This window comes from Equus caballus, chromosome 17 (genome assembly GCF_041296265.1).
Source record: "Equus caballus isolate H_3958 breed thoroughbred chromosome 17, TB-T2T, whole genome shotgun sequence".
In the NCBI taxonomy this organism is placed as follows: Eukaryota; Metazoa; Chordata; class Mammalia; order Perissodactyla; family Equidae; genus Equus; species Equus caballus.
The window spans coordinates 42,218,380-42,242,708 of NC_091700.1; the positions used below are offsets into that span (position 1 = coordinate 42,218,380).

A 24,329-nucleotide genomic window follows, 5' to 3' on the forward strand; every position below is an offset into this window, starting at 1 on the left:
CTTATTACATTGTTCTCTATTTCTTCTATATACCCCAAATATTTTATTTAAATTAAATTAAAATATCTAGGGGGAAAAGTCCTGTTGAAGCATTTTGATTAGCATAACAGTGTCACAGTCCATTTGTGAGCCGTTTGCTATAGCCAGAGCAGTGGAAGGAACACCCTGGCCACACCTGGGCAATGTTCCCATCCTTTCGGAAGGGTGAGGTAGGCCGCAAAGCAGACAGGACTATCGCCAGAAGAAACAGACCAAATAGCTATCAGAGATTTTCTTTTTCTTCTTTGTTCATTTATTTTATGGGGTCATATTGGTTTATAACATTGTGTAATTTCAGGTGCACATTATTATATATCAATTTCTGTGTAGACTACATCATACTCACCACCAATCGTCTAGTTTTTTTCTTTTTCTTTTCTGATTCAGTTATTTCTACTTCTATTGTTATTATTTCCATCCTTCTTTTCTTGGAGATTTTTGGGATGGTTTCCTTTTTAACTAATTTTTTGAATTCTTATTTATTTTATTCCCATATGAATGGATTATAATTGTAGATTCTCACCCTCCCACATGTCCTGCCAACAATATCAAGGCTCCCTTTCAAGAATTGTTTCTGATTTTTAGCATTTATTTTGTTGAACTCTTGTAGGTTTGATTCCATCTCATCTCTTTGTAAAATTTTTAGTAAGCATACACAATCTCTGAACACATAAATATGTTGGCTAGAGATTTAATTATGAGGTTAGAGGCTTTCCTTTCAGAATTCTGTAGATTTTCTCCATGGTCTTATGACATCTGGTTTTATGAAAGTCCAAAGACAACTTGATTTTTATCCTTTGTTTTTGTTAAGTTCATTTTGTAGGAATGTGCTTTGAGAGAAGAATGTTTGTTTCTTTTAATATCCACAGGACACTGAATTTTGGATCTCATCATTAACCTCAACTGGAAAAATCCTTTAAATGACCAGATTTAGATCTTTTTCCTACTTAAGCTGTTATATATTTGATTGTGCTTCTGCTCCATTTTTTATTTCCTTTTGTTCTTGTTGGCTTCCTCCGTTTCCCCCCATTGTTGTAATACCTTTTTATGGGATACTTTATCTTCTCTGTAGCTCTATAATATATACACATATGTATATTGTAGCTATGTACATGTATACATATATACACATACACACATAAACACACACACACACACACACACACAGTATCTTTTCTCCATCATTTTAGTTTCTTTGACCTTTTCCGACATTCTGGCAAAACCCTTTGTGTGTCTGCGTCTCCCACTATATTGTGAGCCCTCTGAGGCTTATTTGTTTTGCACTGCCTAGTTCTATGCCTGGCACATTATAGATGCTCAGTAAATAGTTTTTGAATGAATAAATATAGACTGACTAATTTTGTCCCTTTCAGTCCTCTTCAGTCGCTTTTCTAGGGGGTCATTTCTGCTCCCTGCAGTTTTGGATTACCATGCTGCATTTGGGGTGTATCTCTATGTGTGTGTGTGTGTGTGTTTGATCTTTTACTTTGGCCAGCTTTCTTTTTGTCTAAGTCTTCCCCCTCCCCAATCTCCACCCCCCTCACCCCGATCAGGTCTGTTCTATCTCCTTCAGGGAATTAATTTCGGAAGCACCCTTTCCTGTCCAAGTCCACAGGGCGTTTCTCCCCTTTCTTGTGCTGCTTTTTTTTTTCTTTTTTAAATAAAACCTACACTATTTGTTGTTTATTCTATTTACTCTCTTTTGAAAGTGGAAAAGTATGACAGGGTCAATGTCAGTGCATTGCCGTTTGTGTGCTACATGGCCTGCTGTCAGACGAATGCTAAAGAGCAGATTGGTGTGCTGGGCCCCAGCAGTTTTCAGTGCCCAAGAGGCATTCATCTGTTGGGCTTAACGTGGCATCTTCTCCTGTCTCTGCTTCCTGCTTTGCTGGAACATGATATATGTTCTAAAAACTCTGAGAGGGCCTTTATGGAAAAATTATTATGACCACTTTATCCCCAGAAGGCACCATTTTCAGGATTCCTCCATTCCTTTTTGTCTCTACTGTAAGCACTTTATCTTTGGCCAATGTTGGATACTAGGAGTGAAAGACTCAGAATGGGTATGGACCAGTCACGAATAACCTAGAGCTCACTGTATATGGCCTATCTAATTTCAAAATATGATGCTCTTAATCTTTAAGACCCTCCCCTTACAGTATGGAGCTTCCTCAAAATTTTACAAATCCCATATGACCCAGCAATTTCACTTCTGGGTATTTATCTGAAGATAACGAAAACACTGCTTTGAAAAGATATATACACCCCCATGTTCATTGCAGCATTATTTACAATGCCAAGATATGGAAATAATCTAAGTGTCCATCAATGGGTGGATGAATAAAGAAGATGTGTTATATACACAATGGAATATTATTCAATCATAAAAAGAATGAAATCTTGCCATTTGCGATAACATGTATGGACCTTGAAGGCACTATGCTAAATGAAATAAGCCAGACAGAGAAAGACAAATACCATATGATCTCACTTATATGTGGAATCTAAGAAAAATAAATAAATAAGCTCATAGATAAGAGAACAGATTGGTGGTTGCCAGAGGTGGGGTGGTAGGGGGTGGATGAAATAAGTAGAAGGGAGTCAAAAGGTATAAACTTCCTGTTATAAAATAAATATGTCATGGGGATGTAAAAAAGAATAAATTGGTATTGACAAATAAGTATAATGTATCTGGGCTTTCCCAAAGCGTTTGGCAAAATTTTTCTTGATATCTTCATGAGTGAAATGAGACTATGAGTTAAATATGACTAGATGAATTGACAGTTATTTAGTTAAGTTAAAAAAAAAAAGTTCTGCACATAGAACAAATGACACCCAGACAAGGGTGATAAGTTTGACTTATAGTGGATCAGTTACCAACTCAGAACTAGATGGGAGCTTAAGTACCTGTGGTTGTTTAGCAGGTAGTGTGGAGTCCTATTTGGCTCATTTCTTAAATGACTGGTGGGGTAAATGATGTGATTGGAGTGGATGCGCATGAGTGACCAGAGAGTAGGAAGGTCAGCCCTGAGTTTGAGGGTGATGGAGGGAAGTATTGAGTCTGGGGGTGAAGTGGGGCTGGCTTGGTCTGAGGAGAACAGAGCAGGCAGGAGAAGTTCACCTAATTTGTAGGGGATCTGGGGTCTGGAACTGCATAGTGTGAGAATATGGTTTTTGATTTCCTTCAAAATATGGATCCCAGAATTGAAGAATAATGATCCTATGAAATTTTAAAACATTATTAAACTAATTTTATATTATAGTTATTACAGTAAATAGGCACAGTTAAAATATGAAAATAATTCACAAAAAGGAATGCTGCTGGGGCCAGCCCGGTGGCACAGCAGTTAAGTTCACAAGTTCCACTTTGGCAGCCTGGGGTTTGCCAGTTCAGGTCCCGGGTGTGGACCCGCTTGGCAAGCCATTCTGTGGCAGGTATCCTACATATAAAATAGAGGAAGATAGGCACAGATGTTAGCTCAGGGCCCATCTTCCTCAGCAAAAAGAGGAGGATTGATGGCAGATAATAGCTCAGGACTAGTCTTCCTCAAAAAAAAAGGAGCACTGTATTGAGGCATTATATATATTGTGTGTTATCTCCCTCTGTTATATAATTTTATTGCCTCTAAAATGTTTGCTTTCTCCACTTAATAATAATCTCCAAAGAGCAGGGATTGTGTTTTTCTTTTTCATAGTACTTAGCAAGGTGCTTGTGCTTAGTACTCCGTAAGTACTAAGTGAATGTTTGTTCAATGATTAAGTGAATGAATAAATGAACAAACTAATAGGCAAATGAAAAATTGGGAGGCAGTAAATCAGGAAATGCTGGCTAACAACCATGTTAACATGGAAGTCCTGAAAACATTTATAATTTCAGCAAAATTGGCATTAGAATTAGCTTGATACAGTAAGAACTGAGCAAAACAATAGGTAGTGGACAAAAATCATGTCATATCATATATATGATTCCATGTCATAATTCGTATTCTATTTTAATGTCAGGGAGTATTTAGGTGAAATTCCTACAGTGGACTATCTTTTCCTTAGTGAAGTAGAACTACATGGAGAAAGAGAATAATTACCCAAATACATTTAGCCTTTTTTAAAAAAACTGTTTTAATGCTAAATATTCGAACATTGAGTAGTTAACATTCAAAGAATAAATTTATTTTTCAAGAAAGAAAAAATGTGTAAGTGACTAAGGAGCCAGAAGTGTCTAGGACACTTAAGACAAAATCATATCTCAATTACTGTGCCTTTCTGTTTAGTGAAGTAATTCATTAACTCTGTTGCAGAACTTTTTGTAATAATAGCACCTAAACATAGGGTACCTTACCTATACAAGGCCCTGTGCAAGGTGCTCTGCATATCTCTAGTCCTCAAAACAACCCTAAGAGGGAGATGTTATCATCCCCATTTACGGATAAGAGCACAGAGCCTTAGAGAAATCACATGCTGTGCCCAGGATCACCCGGGGAGAAAGCAACAGATTGCTCCTCTGCCTAATGACCCAGTGATTGTTTTGGCTCCCACCCCACCTCCACACTCTATAAACATTTAAATATACTCTACCTTTATTTATTTATGTTTAGGACTGATTATTAAAGAAGAACCTAGTGCATCTTTATGATTTTATTCTTGAGTTTGATAAAGGGACGAGACACAGTGTTCTTCCAATGCTCTCTTTTTTGCACCTGACACCGCCCACTGAGAACCACAGTGTTATCTTCACATACTTCACCTTTGAATGCTCTGTCAGCATCAGTTTTAAAGGCTGACTGGTGTCCCTTAACATGCTTTTCAGACTTATCCGTGCCCTGAGAGTGGACATGTTCCCCTCACACCTAGCCTCCCCTCACTGGGGAGTTGAGCCATCCCTATTGAAAACAGCATCTCTACGGAAAACAGAAAATGTTTTTTGTCTTCTGTTTTATCATCAAAATTCACACCAACACTTTTGATTTCTTCTTCATAACATATATGTATCCCATTGGAATTCTTGATCACAGACAACAAATACTGAAGGAAGTTATTAGAAGGATACAAGGTAACTCAGATCTGACAGGAATCCTAGGGAACCCTATTTGGGAAGTAGAATCTAGGGGGAAGAGGGATTTGGAACCATAGCCAAGGTTATGCCACAGCAACAGCTGGTTAGAATCCTGCTATCAACTGTGTGTGTTTGTGTATACACATTTGTGTGTAAGATTCTTTGTTGATTAATTGCATCATTGTTAATAAATAAAATATTGGGGAAAATGAAATTAACCCAAAAGCCCATCAATAGGATATTGGTAAAATAACTTTTATAATAATTTAATAAGAAATTACTGAACAATAATAATTATATAATGTATCTATATAATGGAATACTTTATTATTACTGTAAAAATATTGTAGTAGAACTAAACATACACTCATAGAATGATATTCAAGATACAAAGAGTGGGAAGAAGTTGCAAAATACTATGTTTAGTATCATTCTATTTTTGTCTTAAAATATATTTACTTTTATTTGCCTAGAAAAAATTGGGGAGGACTCTATACCAAATTGATAATAGTTGTCATCTCTGGGTGGTTGGTTAATGGGCCCCTTTGATGTATTACATCATATTTCTGTAATGTTTGAAATATTTTTGCTAATAAATGTAAAGTAAATGAATATACCTCTACTAACTGGAGCCTTCAGTTGTAAGGTTTTTTTCTCTAATGCTTGTATTTTTTGTATAAATAGGGCAATGACGGCCATATTTGGCTTTCTCTACTCTATGTAAATAGTGTTCTCAAAAACAAGAATCGATACTCCTTTTCCCCTCCCTCCTCATTCTCCACCCTGGTAGTCTTCATTTCATCAGTGAGTGTGGCTAGCTGAATATTTGAAGAGCAAGTAGAGAACAGATTCTAAATAATTTTACATTGCAATTTTGTGATTGCTGTGAAGTAGCATGCTTTTAAATATTGTTTTACCACAGTATGTGGGTCCTAATTCCGCTTTTATTTTACATGTTTTATTTTGTCTGTTATCATTATCATCATCACTCTCTTTAGTCAAAATATCTAGTTTTAAATATCAGCTTATTTTCTAAAAGTACTCCTTTCCCCATTCTTGCTTAGTCTTTGAATTTCTATTGTAGGAAAGATTTTAAACTTTCAGTAAAAACTTTTAGGGGTTGGCCCTGTGGTCAAGTGGTTAAGTTCACGCGCTCTGCTTTGCTGGCTCTGGGTTCACGAGTTCAGATCCTGGGTGCAGACCTACACAATGCTCATCAAGCCATGCTGTGGTGGCATCCCACATAGAAGAACTAGAATGACCTGTGACTAGGATATACAACTGTGTACTGGGGCTTTGGGGAGAAAAAAGAAAAAAAAAGAGGAAGATTGGCAACAGATGTTAGCTCAGGGCCAATCTTCCTCACCAAAAAAAAAAGCATACTTAAAAAAACCTTTTAGGTAAAGCTTTTTAAATAATCTTTCATAAAACATTTTATATGTATTTAAATTTGGCATAAAGTTTGTGAAACTTATTTTAGTTTGATTGATTTTAATGTTTCAGATTACTGAATTGAGGTTATTGAGAACATAAAGCATTTTGATGTAACAATTTAATCATGTTAAGAGGTAAATTCATGATTTTTGTTTGCTTGTTTGTTTTTAGCATTTCTTATTGGAAGAAGAGATTGCTGTAGATGAAAAAATGCCTTTGTTTAGTAAATCACACAGAAATCCAGCGGAAATTGTGAAAAATCTGAAAGACAACATGGTCATTTTGGAAAAGCAAGACAAAAAGACAGACAAGGTATGAGCTAAACCAATAGCATTATTATTAAAATAAATGTATTCCAAGACCAAAAACCAGCATAAAAGCTTAATGAAGAATCCTAGATATGATCTGTTATGCACACATAGAGTTTCTGTAAATACATTTGTATTAATTGCAGATTTTATGCAACTGATAATTGTTGATCCTGTTGTCTTGAACTCTTGGTTCACAATCTGGAGCCTCTGACCAACTTTGGATCCCTTTAGACTATGGAGCTTAAAAATCAAAGGGATTATACTGGTATATAATGTTATACTGACATGAAGGGTAAAAAGTTTTTATTTAAAGATCAACTGAGGGGCTGGCCCCGTGGCTGAGTGGTTAAGTTCGCACGCTCGGCTACAGGCGGCCCAGTGTTTCGTTGGTTTGAATCCTGGGCACGGACATGCTACTGCTCATCAAACTACGCTGAGGCAGTGTCCCACATGCCACAACTAGGAGGACCCACAAGAAAGAATATACAACTATGTACTGGGAGGCTTTGGGGAGAAAAGGGAAAAAAATAATAAAATCTTTAAAAAAAAAAAAAAGATCAACTGATAGTTCTTACTTACTACAGGGCAACTTCATTTTAACATTATTTTAAGATCACGCCAAGCAAGCCTTCCTCATAGGAAGGGGTTTTAGTGTTTTAGTTATTCCTTCGAAGGGATGTTGAATCCTACATATTCTATTTCTCTCTAAACTGGCTAGTTTATGGCAAGATTCAAGATACCCATAAAATTAACATCCTTGAGTTCATAGTATCTTTCTGTCCCAGTGTATGATACAATCTTGTATTCTTGTAAGGATGTAGAAATATTTTGTTAACTCTAGTGTACTTTACAAAATTGAACCAAATAGTGGCCCAGGTAGAAATAAAAGTAAATCTAAACAACAAAAGAGAAAAATGGGGAAAAAAAACATAACGAGATACTCATTTTCCTTAGTAATCAGGAAAAGGCCAATTAAAATCACAGTAAATTCATATTACACATGTACTATCTTGGCAAAAAGGAAAAATGTCTGATAGTATTAAGTGTTGACGAGTATGGAAAGCAATAAGAACTTTCATCCACTGAGTGATAAAATATAAATTGGTGTTTGGAAACCAGTTTGGTGTATTACCTGAACTCAGAAGATATGCATGTTCTAAAACCCTGCAGTTCCACCCCTGGGGATAAACTCTGGAGATGTTGTTGCATGTGTGCACCAGGATGCACGTACAAGAATGTTCACAGCATTGTTGTTCATAACATTCCCTCAATGGAAACAACCCAAATGTCCATCAACAGTAGAACTGATAAAGAAGTTGTGGTCCAGCGATCAATGGAATTCAACAGAGCAATGAAAATTAGAGAACTGCTGCCTACATGCAGCAGCATGGACGAGTATAGTATTGAGTGAACGAGGCAAATCATAAAAGGGTATGGCTACCATTCCAAATCAGCAGACCTAAGCTGTATTGTTTGGAGATGCAAGTATAGGTGAGAAAACTATAAATAAAAGTCAATAAATGATTGTCATCAAAGACTTAAAAGTATTTACTTCTGGCCTAAAAAAGGGACATTCAGGTTTCTTCTGGGGTGCCAAAAATGTTGTTTCTTTTTTTTTTATTTTTTTTTGAGGAAGATTAGCCCTGAGCTAACATCTGCTGCCAATCCTCCTCTTTTTGCTGAGGAAGACTGGCCCTGAGCTAACATCCGTGCCCATCTTCCTCTACTTTATATGTGGGATGCCTACCACAGCATGGCTTGCCAAGCCGTGCCATGTCTGCACCCAGGATCTGAACCGGGGAACCCCAGGCTGCCAAAGCGGAGCATGCCCAATTAACTGCTGCGCCACTGGGCTGGCCCCTGAAAATGTTGTTTCTTGACCTGTGTTATGGTCACACAGGTGTTTTCTTTATAATTATCTATATATGTTTAAAGTACTCTTCTGTGGCTATCTGTTACAATTTAAGAAATTTCCAATCTTTAATAAATTAAGGTTTGCTTCAGTTGGATCATAAAATGTATCTGGAAATTATTTTTTTAAGTACTGTCACACTACTACGAATTATTTTTATTTTGCCTTATGCTCCTTATTCCCTTCTTCAGTTATAGTGATTAGAGTACTTTACTTGAATGCAATAAAACCGTTATTTCTTTAAAGATATTCAGCAAATCAAATTGTTAACTAATTGGCCTGTTCTCCTTTCCTTACCTGTATTAATTTTTTAAAAAATTTTTATTGAGTGTAATTCACATATCATATAATCCATCATTTTAGAGTATAGAATTCGGTAGTTATTAATATACTCACAGGGTTGTACAACAATGACCATTTCTTAAAGTTTCATAGACAGCAAAAAAGATAATGGTTATGTGTGAGGGGTAAGTGGATTGACAAAGTGTATGGGTTTTGACAACTTATGATTTTATACCTAGTCCAGTGAAAAATCAGAAGAATAGGGTTTTGTTGAAAAACCTTAACAAATGCTTTAAATAAAGACCAGTAGCTACTAAGTCTCCAAAATGGAGTCAGTTTAATTTTGAAGAGTAAAATTTATAATTACTTACTAGCAAAGTTGACTGTGTCTGAATATGGTTTAAAGGAAGATTGTTTCAGTTATGTTGACTAAGTAGAAATACTAGAGATCTTTTTCGTATAAATAAATTTTAGTAACATTTTCCAAAATAAGAAAAAAGTAATCCCTACTAAATGTTTTGTTTGTTTGTAACTATACAGTGTTCTTTGATTATAATAAACAGGGCCCAAGAAATGGTTTTTGTTTGTTTATAGCCTGAAAATTTTTATTACTCTTAACTATTAGCATTCTTTTTGGTCACTAGGCCTCAGAAGAAGTCTCAAAATCGCTGCAAGCAATGAAAGAAATTCTGTGTGGTACAAATGACAAGGAACCCCCAACTGAAGTTGTGGCTCAGCTGGCACAAGAGCTCTACAATAGTGGGCTGCTGGTGACACTGATAGCTGACCTACAGCTGATAGACTTCGAGGTAAACTGTCAAAGGAAGACATCTCTGCTTTGCAATTTTAATATATGTTACTATAAATATTTGACTTTAATTTTTTATTACTATTTATTATTTAAAAACCCAGTTTTTTCTAAAACGTCTAAAATCACTTTAATCTTTTTTTAGAAAAGCAGAAAGGTGTACTGTAAGTTTTGTGCAGCTAGGTAGCAAAGTTAGTGACTAATAATAATAATAGATAATATTTGTTGAATGCTAACTACATGTTGTTCAGTGGCAAGTACTCAACTCATTTAATTCTTAAAACAACCTGTGTGGTTGGTACTATATTATTAACCCCGTTTCATGGATGAAGTTCAAAGATATTAAGTAATTTGCCCAAAGTCACTCAGTTACTAAGAGCCTAAGCTGGGATTCACACTCAGTGTCTCCCAAGGCTGTTGTTTTAATTAAAATATTACACCAATGATTTAAAAAGTTTGTTAAATACTAGTAATATAGGATATTTATCTCATTGTGAAAGCAATTATACTTAATTTACCTAAATCATAAATTAAGTAAATAAAATCCTAGAAACATAAGTGGTGAATATGTGTAGGCGTTTTATTATCTATGGTATATCTAACTTAGAGCAGTGATTTTTGAGTAAAAAGTGTATATATAAGGCAAGTTTGGGCAGTGGCTATTTCAGTGATGAAAGTCTTGGCTTTGATTTCTTTACTGTTTTGTTCCCACTATCAGGCTTTTGATACCATCAGGTCAGCGCTTGAGTCTCCATTAATTCTCTGAGAGAGAGGGTGATGCAGATTTCTAAAGTGAATTGCTTTAGTTCTGTAACTAAGGAAATGAAAGGAAAATACAATGATTACAGTGATTAGACCAAGCTAAGGTCAGGGCTCTGGGGATCTGTCTAAATACTAGTCCACAGCTCTCTAGACATCTTAGATGGGGGAACATTTTTGGCTGACTTGAGCCGAGGAGGAAGAATGCAGAGAAAGACTCCTCTGGAGATGTGAAGCCAGGTTTGTTGGCTGGAAGCAGCAGTGAGTGAGGACTCCAAAGGGCCCAGACTTCAACTCATCCTTCCTTGGATACACCTGTCTTTTGCTTTCTTTCCTTCCCTTATTTATTTCTCTATCTGACATTTTCTGCCCAGTAATCTTTTTTCTTGCTTTTTCCTCCTGCCTGGCCTGCCTACTCTCCCTCCCCATTTTACTCCCCATTTCCCTTTTAAACTGGCCATATGTGGAATTAAAGCGTAGCTTTGTCGTTATGTTTATATACTTTTGTGTTTCTTTTACTTAGTTTAAAATGAGATACTATGAACGTTTGTAGAAGCTGTGCATAGTAGAAAAACACTTGACTTGGAATTAGAATTGTTTAGAGTCCATGCTCTACCATTCAGTGATCAGTAACATAACTTCTTTGAGACTAAATTTTCTCATCTAAAAAATAGAAGTAATATAAACTTTACAGCATTGTTTTAAATATTAAAGTAAATAAAATATATATACTTATGAAAGAATACTACATACATGTGCAAACTATATAGAAATGCAAGGTAGTGTGGTTTCATTTCCTCTCCTTCTCAAACTAAAGTTAAATTTAAGCTGGTTTATTTTCGTATAACTCTTGACATTTGTTTGGTTTTTATTATTTTAGTTTGAGATTTAGTTAGCCAGTGACCATAAATGGGAAAACAACCCCTGCTCTTGGATTACAGCATTATATTTTTATACATCTTCTATTTTTTTGCACATTTCCCTGAACGCAGCAATGTATTAAGCTATTATCACCATTAATGAATATGTTAGTTTGAATTAGTTTATGAGATTAGCCCAATTTGCAGTTGGATGCTGGAAGGAATATGACCAAGGATAGTTATGTTTTGAAGAATGAGTCGGGGATAAGATGTTGTCAAGTGATCTGGAGAAGCCTTCAGGAGCCACAGAATAACATAGGTTCAAATTGCTCTCCAAGAATTAGGGAGATAAGAGTACACCAAAGAAAAACTCTGAGTACTTCACGACTTTGTTCAGCGTTGTCTTAGATAACAAAAGTGGAACACTAAGAAACACTTAGGCAAGTTTCCCTTATTTTACTTGGTATACTGAAAATAAATAAATTTAGAGAAGAAGTTTACTTAAAAGTTATTTTGAGATTGACATTCAATTGCCTAAAAATTGGCTTATATGTTACCAAATAGAGTAAACTTTTACTCTCTGGAATCCCTGGAGAAAAGAAATGTCTTTCTGAATATTTGAATTTTCCAGCTAAAGATTAACTCTTCAAATGCAAAGAGTTAAATAGATTACTTTTGTGGATTAAATTTTCTTTATAAAATGCATTATATCCTTGCCTCTTCTCCAAAATAATATACTAGCTATAATAATTTTTTACTGTTGACTCAAAACTCTCATTTTGAAGATCTGTTACTGTGATAATAGCAGATAGTTCTTTTTTTTTTCAGGCTTATTGAGGTATAATTGACCAGACAGTTCTTGACTTTGTTCATTCAATTGATGTAACACAGTACCCAAAACATAGTTATCAATGAATGTGATATTCAGTAGATGAAGCTATCCTTCTCCTCAAGCACAAAGAAAATAAATACTATAAATACTTCTTGGTTGAATGAATGAATGAAAAATGGTTAAAATTTACGACAGTTCAGTTTTAAGCATTCTACCAACTACATACCTCCAGTATTTTCAGGAAGGAGGCAGCATTACCAGCATCATTAGCCTACTTGCAGAAATGTGTTATATATCTTTTTAGACTGAAGGCATAAATGATCAACCCCCAGGCAGCAACTTTCATTCTCAAGACTAAAGTATCCATATAAGCTAGTGACAGCTTAGTAAAATTCTTCCTGACTTCAGCACTCAGTCTAATCACGTAGAACCCCAGCCTCCTCATCTGCTGGTTCACAGGTAGCACTGGTACAGGCCCCCTCTGGACTGAGAGTATCTTGAGTACTAGGATTGTGTTTCCCACATCCAGTGCCATGTCCATTGGTTGGCTGAATGAATAAATGAATGTAGGAATGAGAATGAGAGATAGAAGCAGAGGTAAGGGAATTGGACCAAAGGAGGATGTCCTGAGGCACAGCAGTAAGCCACTTTTCTGAAAGAATTAGTAAATTGTGTAGAAAATAATTCAAGCATAATGATAATAGCATTTCAGTAAGTGAATAGCCTCTCCTGGGGCTTCTTTGAAGAATTCAGTAGTCATTTGACTATAAAATTGTTGGTATGTTTTTATAATAAGAAAGAAAGACTATTACTTTCAGGATGGGCGGCAGCTTTTGCCAGATAACCTAAAAGGATGGAACATTCCTTACGGAGAAAAAAAGTGAACTTTTGTTTAGAAGACACCTAGATGGGCTGTTGTTAGTTGTGAAAGGTGAGGTCCCTAGGCAGTGTTTGGAAGGAAAAGACTGAAAGAAAAGAGCTTACATTCCCTCTGTAGAATAAAGTAACAGAAATTTGAGGAATGTCCTCTCTTTGGCTAAGTTTGTGAGGAGTAGGAAATAGAAGAGAGTTAGGGGTAGGGTTTGGAGTGAGGGAGAGGGAAGGCTCCAGAACCATGACAGAGGAAAGGCCTCGAGGAAAAAGATAATCAGGAATCCTGAGGAACCTTTAATAAGAGTGATAAGTAGAATTCAATTTAAGTTCTTTCTGCACTGTGCTATACTTACCCTTTGTTACTCTTAAACCTTTGGTAAAAGAACTATGTACTAATAGCATATGTTGAGTGTAGGAGAAGTGGCTGTTTTCTTCACTTGGGATAAACAGAGTGTTGAGAAAATAACCAGTTGCAGTAGGCAAGACAGTGGACAGGCATTGAGAGGAGCTGAAAGCAGGAGTTTGAAATCCAGAGCTGACAGCAGTGATGGTGCCCCAAGGCGTTGGCTTAGAATGGGTAGCAGGGACTGACTCAGGAATCTGTGACAAACCCATTTCTCCTTCAGAAATCGAAAGGGAAGTGGTCCGTTGGGGTAAGGAAAGTATTGGAGGATCCTGCTAGTATGTGAATAAGGGCTAGTTAGGGGACAGACATTTGGGTCAAGATTGTTTAAAAAGAAAATCTCATTACTTTATAGCCATAAATTTTTATCTAATCCTTTAAGCCTTAAAATTGCTGACAGAAAAGAACCACTTCAGCATATTATTATAAGGTTAAAAAAAGAGAGAGTTACGGCTGAGATTGCAAGGCTTCTGATTTTGCGGGCTCAGGATCAAACTCAGAGCTGTGTTTTTTGAGGTTTGGCTGATATTCAAGACACAGCTTTAGATTCTTTGATGTTTTGAAACACGATGCGATAAGAGATCAAAGGATGAAAATTTAGTGCATGTAAGAGTTGATGCGTTCATTTTAAAGGCAGGTGTGCCTCGCAAAACTAGGGTGGTTGCCAAGTCAACTGCTCAGGCTGAATTAGAAAGTAGCTCAAAGGAGCAGAAAACTTTCTATTGTTTTAATTTAATTTCTAATGATTATTTCTTGCTATGTTTAAAAATATCAGCAAAATAAGCACTCTAAGGTCAGCTTCTCAATAAGCCGTTTTGTGGTCCTAAGTTTTCAAAGATTTCTGTCCTCTAAGGATCCTTTTCTCTTCCTGGCCCTGGTTGAAGTGGTCCTTAACCTTTGGTTTTATTACTGTAAAAACGAGGAATCATAAAGCCTTAAGATACAAGCTTTGACTGTACGTCATGCATATAACAATTTAAAATACTTACTTTGTGTGTAAGGCATTGATTCTATTTAGTCTTGATTCTGATTGGTTGTTTATGTATTTTGCACCTGTCATTAGGCAATTAAGTTAAAGAATGTACAATTTCAAGTGGGGAAATACTGTAGCATATTAAATAGAATTTTATGGTATTGTTACCCTATTGTCCCCTTAAAACTAATGAATATAAACTTTAGAAGCATTTTTACCTATAAAGGTATATAATTTATACGTGATTAAAAATGGTATTTGGTCCTTAATCAGAAGCATAACCTGTTAATTGTTTGTATTCCCCCTATAAAAATTAAGACAATGACCATTTTAGTTTGACCTTACCATGCTTTTTAAGGAATGTAACCTGCCATAAAGATAAAGACTGCTTATGCCATGTATAATGTACAAAACATTTTGTCTGCCTACCTCCTCTGCTTTCTGGGGAATGCTCCCTCCTTCCCCACTTACTTGATTACAGTGGGAGCAACCATTTTGTGCAACATGACGCACTGCCCAACACACAGCTGACTGGCCCAGCAGTGGACATCTGACCGAAGCAGGACCAGACTGTTTCTGCAGGATTCTAGAGCTTAAAAGTTTTTGAGAGCAATTAATTCTGAGCTAGCCTGTGCTTGGGTTCTCTGAAGCTTTCTCAGTATCTGTAAATTAGTTTAGTTTGAATTTCAGTCCTCTGGGAAAGAGTCCTTGCTACTCCATACAGTGAATTCCTCCACCCTACCCCCCAACCCTGCCAGACTGCTCTGCCTATCCAGCTCTGCTACTGAAGTTCAGTACAAACATTTGCCCTACCCAGCCTCAACTCTCCCTGCTCCCGCCCCCAAGCCAAAACACAGGAGCACAGTAGAGAACTCTATAACTTCAGTGGCTACAATTAACTTTCATTTTTTTAAATTAAGATATAATTTACAAATAGTAACATTCTCCCTTTTTAGTGCACGGTTCTGTGATATAGAACAATTCCATCACCTCCCAAAATTCTCCCATGCCCCTTTGTAATCAGCTCCTTTTCCTGCCCCTAGCTTCTGGCAACCACTGATCTATCCTCTTTTCCTGTATTTTTGCCTTTGCAAATGTGTAAATAGAATCACCCAGATCTAGCCTTTTGAGTCTGGCTTCTTTCACTTAGTATAATGTGTTTGAGATTCATCCATGTTGTTGCCGTGTATCAGGAGTTTGTTCCTTTTTATTGCTGAGTAGTATTCCATTGCATAGATGTACCACAGATCATTTATCCATTCCCCAGTTGAGGGATATTTGGGGAATTTCCAGTTTTTAGCAATTACAAATAAAACCTCTGTAACCATTTAAAGTTTGTGTGTGTGTGAATGTCAGTTTTTCATTTCACTTAGAAAACTCCTGTAAATCCTAAGAGTAGGATTGTTGGATAGTGTTGGGTTTTTCATTTGTTTTGGCTTTGGTTTTTTAATTTTAGCCATTCTAATAAGTGTTAGTGGTATCTTATTGTGGTTTTGGGGTTTTTTTTTTTTTGAGGAAGTTTAGCCCTGAGCTAACTACTGCCAGTCCTCCTCTTTTTGCTGAGGAAGCCTGGCCCTGAGCTAACATCCGTGCCCATCTTCCTCTACTTTATATGTGGGACACCTACCACAGCATGGCATGCCAAGTTGTGCCATGTCCGCACCCGGGATCCAAACTGGCAAACCACGGGCTGCCAAGAAGCGGAACATGCCAACTTAACCGCTGCGCCACCAGGCCAGCCCCTGGTTGTTGAATTTTGAGAATTCTTTATGTATTCTGTATACAAGTCAGTGGCAGCAATTTTAAAGTGGGTGTTTTCTTTTCCAATTCTTGCCCTCTTATACTCTCTCATTTGCTGTTTCTCACTTCTGCTGTCAGTGAGGGGTGCTCTTTATCAGCAGTTACTTCTAATTGCTGTGACTACTGTTCGTCACTTCTTTCTTCCCTCTTTCTCTTTTCTTGTTTGATTCCAATTTGTACTTCCATATATATCCTTCGTCCAGCAAGTAATGGTTGAGCATCTCATAGGAGGGCTGACCTTTTTGAATTTGCCAGCTAATAAAAGTTCTTCTTCAAGTATGAGATCTGATCGGTTACATTATATGTAATCTTAGAATTACTGGCTAATTTCAAACATTTTTGATCGTTTTTAGATGTTGCTTCATCATCATCAAAGATGCTTTTAGGGTTTTTTTCTTCTTTCTTTCTTCTGGCCACTTCTAGATCCAGAGCTTGAGATCTGGAAGCCTGAGGGTTGCAGAAGACTGGTTTTGAGTAGTTAAGGTTTTACTCCAGTTAGATATAGTGTGATGAATGGCTGTTTACGAAGGTTACATGTAATGTAGAGACCATCGTTCATCATCTTGTACTTGTCTAAACTTTCTCGAATCCTTTTCATTTGGATCCTTTCCTCAGTTTAGGTTTTGGGAAGCTGCCCCTGGTAGCAGACCTTGTTTTTGTTATCCACAGGGGTCTTCCTTTGCCTTTGCACACATTTGCTAATGAACCAGAAGAATGTTTTCCTCTGGGTAAAAGTTGGATAGAGTTCTGTGGAGCTTCATTTCTACTGTTCACTGGAATGCTGTATGGAAATGTTCTGTGGCATTTTACTGAGAAGTATGAAAAACATGCTCTTGTGACATTTCAAAGAGGATTGATATTTATTCTACAGTATTACACTTTAGAGTGTGGAAAGGTTTGAACAAAACAGACCACTTCTTTCATGTCAAAATTCATCTGTATTTACAGCTCTACCTCTGTTGTACAGCAAATTTATTCTTTAACATCCGTACAAATGAAATTCATGTAGTATTAACATATTTTAGTATTTTAAAATTATGAGAGCAACTAATTCTTAAGTATCCTTTTAAGTTGAAGATTTAGCTCCTAATTTTCTGTTAAAATTTGGATTTTGCTGAGTGTCTTTTCTTAAAGGAAGATATAATTTACTTCCCTGTTTACCTGTTCTTTATCTCTCTGTCTCCCTTCTCCCTAAATTTACTTCTTTCTTCCTCTCTGGCTCCATTTCCTTCCTTCTCAACTATTTCCTACTCTCTCTTCCTCCCTTATTTCCACCTCTCTTTTTATTTCTTTCTTTGAAATAAAGTGAAAGCAATGGATAGCTATAGAAGTTCTTATATTTAATTATTGCCAACATTTTGATGTTCCAGTTTCTTATTTCTGCCAGTTAGATATACCATAATTTATTTAATCATGCCTAACTCTAGATATATTGATTGTTTCTAACTCTTTATTATCACAGCTTTGATAAAGATCTCTGTGCCTGAAACTATTTTTTCTGTGTTAAGATTATTATTTAGGATTATTTCCTCAGGCTAAATTTCCCAAAATGGGATTCTAGGTATTATTAGGTTGCTTTATATTCTTAGCAACAATATATGAGAACTATCATTGAATTTTATCATTTAAAAAATTCCTGGGACTCTGCACCAGGATAGCAACATAGAAGAATCATGAATTTCCCTCCTCCTGTGGTCATACTGGATATACAGCTACACAGGGAGCAATTCCCTTTGAGATAAATCCAGAAAGTAGCTGAGTGACTCCCACTCATTGCGTGACTGAGAAAATACCCAACATCAAATGGGTAGGAAGGGCTGAGAAGCACTCTTGCCATAAACTCTACTGCCAGCACAGTGCTATACAATTGGGAGGCAACCCCCAACTCCCAGCTTCTTATTGAGGGGCAAAGAGCTCGGACCACATATCTAGTGCCCCAGCTTTTAAGCTGCCAACTGAAGAGTGAGCCCTTAAATCCCCTATCTGTGAAAGCTAACAGGACTTGCATTCATGAGTCCCACAGGACGGTAGCAAACAAAGAAGCTGTTGTTAATGGGCACGTAAGCACTCGTTGCAGCTCTCTCCAGAGCCAGCAGAGAGGCAGCAGGCAAAAATGTCCATCTTCCAGTCTTTCCCTGGAAAGGGTTTGAGTGCATACTTTACAAGCTGCTGCCTGAGGGTCCATTTTTTAATTAGCATGCATCTAGTTGCTGACTGTGATCCTCCCAAGAGCCCAAAAGAGCTGATGAGCACTTCCCCCACCTTCTTCCTCTGTCTTGCTCAACAGTGAAACCAAGTCATCAGTATCTCCCTCGAAGGAGCTTGTCCACACATCCAGCACCCCAATTTTTATGGCTGCCACTTGAGGGATGGGCCGCCAAATCACCTAGCTCTGATAGCCAACGAGACTTCCATTCATGAGTCCCATAATACTGTAGGAAAGACAGAAGCAGTTTTTTAATGAGTGCAGGAGTGTCCCCCACAGCTATATACCCAGGCTTAGTGAAGAGGGAGCAGGCAGAAAAGCCTATCTCCCAGTTTTTCCTTGGAAGGAATTTGGCTGCATACTTTCCCAACTGCTGCCTGAGGGTCCAGCTTCTAATCAGACTGCATGTAGGTGCTGAATGCAGTCTTCCTCTTTGGGACACTGATGGGTCTTGGCACACCCTAAACTTCTGTGAGCCACTAAGAACAGCTTGGCAGCTTGGGCAATCATGAAATTTGATTCGGGCCAGGCTGATTGACAAAATTCATCTCCTACAAGAGACCAGTCTGTCAAGATTGGGAGAGGTGGCTGTTTTATCTAATGTACACAGAGTCAAGGAAAATGAATAAACAAGGAAATATGTTCCAAACAAAAGAACAAAATAAATCTCTAGAAACCAATTTAATGAAATGGAGTTAAGTGGTTTACCTGATAGAGTTCAAAATAATGGTCATAAGGATGCTTACTAATGCAATACATAATAACTACATGAGAATTTCAGCAAAGAGATAGAAAATATTTAAAAGGACTGTCATAGAACTGAAGAATAGAATAACTGAACTGAAAAATTCAGTAGAGGAGTTTAACAGCAGACTAGATCAAATGGAAGAAAGGATCAGCAAACTCAAAAACAGGACAGTGAAATTCATGAATCAGATAAGCAAGAAGAAAAAGGAATGGGAAAGTGGAGATAGCTTAAGAGACTTAAGGAATACCATCAAGCAGACCAGGATATGCATGATAGGGGTCCCAGAAGGAGAAGAGAGAAAGAAAGGGGCAGAAAGCTTATTCAAAGAGATAATGACTGCAAGCTTCCCTAATCTGTGGAAAGAAAGAGACATCCAGATCCAGAAAACCCATGGAGTGCCAAATAAGATGAATCCAAACAGACCCACACCAAGACATGTTATAATTAAATTGTTACATGTTAGAGAGAGAATCTTAAAAACAGCAAGAAAAAAACAATTTGTTCCATACAAAGGAATCTCCATAAGACTGGAAGTAGATTTTTCAGCAGAAATCTTAGAGGCCAGAAGGGAGTGGGATAATATATTCAAAGTGTTGAAAGAAAAAAACTTCTGATCAAGAATACTATACCCAGCAAGGCTGTCCTTCAGAACTGAAGGAGAGATAGTTTCCTAGGCAAAGAAAACCTGAAGGAGTTAATCATCACTAGATTGGCCTTACAAGAAATGTTAATGGGAGCTCTTCAAGCTGAAACAAAAGGATGCTAATTAGTAACATGAAAACCTATGAAAACTCTCTTGTAAAGGTAAATATGTAGTTAAATTTAAAATACTCTAATATTGTAATGGTGGTGGGTAAATCACTTAAAACTCTAGTAGAAAGGTTAAAGGACAGGGGGCTGGCCTGGTGGTATAGTGGCTAAGTTGGTATACTACACTTTGGTGGCCCTGGGTTGGCCAGTTCAGATCCTGGGCATGGACCTACACAGCATTCATCAAGCTGTGCTGTGGCAGCATTTCATGTAGAAGAACTAGAAGGACTTACAATTGGGATATACGACTATGTACTGGGGCTTTAGGGAGAAAAAAAAAAAAGAGGTAGATTGGTAACAGATATTAGTTCAGGGCCAATCTTCCTCACCAAAAAGCATACCTTAAAAAAATACTTAAATAAAAATAAAGTCCACCAGCTCTTTAAAAAAAAAAAAAGATTGAAGGACAAAAGCAGGGCCAACCTGGTGGTGCAGCGGTTAAGTTTGCACATTCCACTTCAGCAGCCTGGGGTTGGCCGGTTCAGATCTCAGGTGTAGATCAATGCACCACTTGTGAAGCCATGCTGTGGCAGGCATCCCACATATAAAGTAGAAGAAGATGGGCATGGATGTTAGTTCAGGGCCAGTCTTGCTCAGCAAAAAGAGGGGGATTGGCAGCAGATGTTAGCTCAGGGCTAATCTTCCTCAAAAACAAAAAAAAACGGACAAAAGTATTAAAAGTAACCATAACTACAATAATTTATTAATGGATATACAATATAAAAATGTAAATTGTGACATCAAAACAAAATATTGGAGGAGAGAATGTAGAAAAGTAAACTTTTTATATGAGTTCAAAGGTAAGTTGTTATTGGCTTAAATTAGACTATTATAAATATGAGATGTTTTATTGTAAGCCTCATGGTAGCCACAAAGCAAAAACCTATAGTAGATACACAAAAGAGAAAGGAATCCAAGCATATCACTACAAAAATCATCATATCATAAAGGAAGAGAGGAAGAAAGGAACTGCCAAACAGCCAGCAAACAATTACCAAAATGGCAGTAGTCTTAATAAATTTAATAAATTTTCTGACCACAGTGGTGTGAAACTAGAAGTCAATTATAAGAGGAAAACTAGAAAATTCACAAACGTGGAGATTTAAAAAATTCTCCAAAACAACCAATGGAGCAAGAAAAAAAGCAAAGAAATCAAAAACTATCTTGAGACAAAGGAAATTGGAAACAGAACATCCTGAAACTTATGGGATGTGGCAAAGGCAGTTTTAAGAGGAAAGTTTTTAGTGGTAAATGCCTACATTAAGAAAAAAGATCTCCATCCAGACAGAAAATCAACAAGGAAATAGTGGAGCTAAATGAAAAACTAAAACAATTGGACTTAATAGACATATATACATCACTCCACCCTGAAAGAGCTGAATACACATTCTTCTCAAGTGCACATGGAACATTCTCTAGGATAGACCATATGTTGGGAAACAAGGCAAGCTTCTACAAATTTAAAAAAATTGAAATAATAACAAGCATCTTCTCAGATCATAGTGCTATAAGGCTAGAAATTAATTACAAAATAAAAGCTGAGAAAGGCACAAAGATATGGAGACTAAACAGTACACTACTGGACAAGCAATGGATCATTGAAGAAAGTAAAGAAGAAATCAAAAAATACCTGGAAACAAATGAAAATGATAGCATGCCATACCAACTCATATGGGATACAGCAAAAGCTGTATTAAGAGGAAAATTCATCACAATACAGGCACATCTTAACAAACAAGAAAAATCCCAAATAAGTAACCTTAAAGCACACCTACCTGAACTAGAGAAAAAAGAACAAATGAAGCCCAAAGTCAGCAGAAGGAGAGAAATAATAAAAATCAGAGCAGAAATAAATACTATTGAAACGAAAAAGGCAGTAGAAAGGATCAATGAGACAAAGAGCTGGTTTTTTGAGAAGATAAATAAAATTGACAAACCACTAGCCAGACTTACAAAGAAAAAAAGGGGGAAAGCTCAAATAAACAAAATCAGAAATGAGCGAGGAGAAATAACAACAGACTCTGCAGAAATACAACAGATTATAAGAGAATACTACAAAAAACTACATGCCAACAGAATGGATAACCTAGAGGAAATGGATAAATTCTTGGACTCCTACAATCTCCCAAAGCTCACTCAAGAAGAGGCAGACAATTTGAACAGACCAATCACAAGGAAAGAGATTGAAACAGCAATCAAAAACATCCCAAAGAATAAAACCCCAGGACCAGATGGCTTTCCTGGGGAATTCTACCAAACTTTCAGAAAGGATTTAATACCTATCCTTTTCAAGCTATTCCAAAAAATTAGGGAAGATGGAACACTTCCTAACACATTCTATGAGGCCAACATCAGGCTGATACCAAAACCTGACAAGGACACCACGAAAAAAGAGAACTACAGGCCAATATCACTGATGAACATAGATGCAAAAATTCTAAACAAAATTTTGGCAACCAGAATTCAGCAATTCATCAAAAGAATCATACATCATGATCAGGTGGGATTCATACCAGGGACACAGGGATGGTTCAACATCCGCAAATCAATCAACGTGATACACCACATCAACAAACTGAGGAATAAAAACCACATGATCATCTCAATAGATGCAGAGAAGGCATTTGACAAGATCCAACAGCCATTTATGATAAAAAAAACTCTGAACAAAATGGGCATAGAAGGAAACTACCTCAACATAATAAAGGCCATATACGACAAACCCATAGCCAACATCATACTCAATGGGCAGAAACTGAACGCCATCCCCCTGAAAACAGGAACGAGACAAGGATGCCCTCTATCACCACTCTTATTTAACATAGTACTGGAGGTCCTGGCCAGAGCAATCAGGCAAGAAAAAGGAATAAAAGGAATCCAAATAGGGAGGGAAGAGGTGAAACTCTCACTGTTTGCAGACAACATGATCCTATATATAGAAAACCCCAAAGAATCCATTGGAAAACTGTTAGAAGTAATCAACAACTACAGCAAAGTTGCAGGGTATAAAATCAATTTGCATAAATCAGTAGCATTTCTGTACTCCAGTAATGAACCAACAGAAAAAGAACTCAAGAATACAATACCATTCACAATCACAACAAAAAGAATAAAATACCTTGGGGTAAATTTAACTAAGGAAGTGAAGGACCTATATAATGAAAATTATAAGGCCTTTCTGGGAGAATTGGATGACGACATAAGGAGATGGAAAGACATTCCATGTACATGGATTGGAAGAATAAACATAGTTTAAAATGTCTGTTCTACCTAAAGCAATCTACAGATTCAATGCCATCCCAATCAGAATCCCAATGACATTCTTTACAGAATTAGAACAAAGAATCCTAAAATTCATATGGGGCAACAAAAGACCCCGAATTTCTAAAGCAATCCTGAGAAAAAAGAACAAAACGGGAGGCATCACAATCCCTGACTTCAAAACATACTACATAGCTACCGTAATCAAAACAGCATGGTACTGGTACAAAAACAGCTGCACAGATCAATGGAACAGAATTGAAAGCCCAGAGATAAAACCACACATCTATGGACAGCTTATCTTTGACAAAGGAGCTGAGGGCATACAATGGAGAAAAGAAAGTCTTTTCAACAAATGGTGCTGGGAAAACTGGAAAGCCACATGTAAAAGAATGAAAATTGACCATTCTTTTTCACCGTTCACCAAAATAAACTCAAAATGGATCAAAGACCTAAAGGTGAGACCTGAAACCATAAGGCTTCTGGAAGAAAACATAGACAGTGCACTCTTTGACATCGGTATTAAAAGGATCTTTTCGGACACCATGCCTTCTCAGAGAAGGGAAACAATAGAAAGAATAAACAAATGGGACTTCATCAGATTAAAGAGCTTCTTCAAGGCAAATGAAAACAGGATTGAAACAAAAAAACAACCCACTAACTGGGAAAAAATATTTGCAAGTCATATATCTGACAAAGGCTTAATATCCATAATAGATAAAGAACTCTCGCAACTCAACAACAAAACATCAAACAAACCAATCAAAAAATGGGCTGGAGACATGAACAGACATTTCTCCAAAGAAGATATACTGATGGCCAATAGGCACATGAAAAGATGCTCATCATAGCTGCTCATCAGGGAAATGCAAATCAAAACTACACTAAGATATCACCTTACACCCGTTAGAATGACAAAAATATCTAAAACTAATAGCAACAAATGTTGGAGAGGTTGCGGAGAAAAA

General features: G+C 36.9%; 1 protein-coding gene across 1 annotated transcript in view; it reads left to right on the top strand.

Annotated features, from left to right (window-relative positions):
- CAB39L (calcium binding protein 39 like) overlaps positions 1-24,329 on the top strand; it is a 99,482-nt gene that overhangs the window by 18,976 nt on the left and 56,177 nt on the right. Inside the window, 3 exon segments of the mRNA NM_001309165.2 lie at positions 6,695-6,732; positions 6,735-6,835; positions 9,673-9,837. Of these exon segments, the coding sequence (NP_001296094.1) occupies positions 6,726-6,732; positions 6,735-6,835; positions 9,673-9,837 (273 nt within the window). The 5' untranslated portion in view covers positions 6,695-6,725.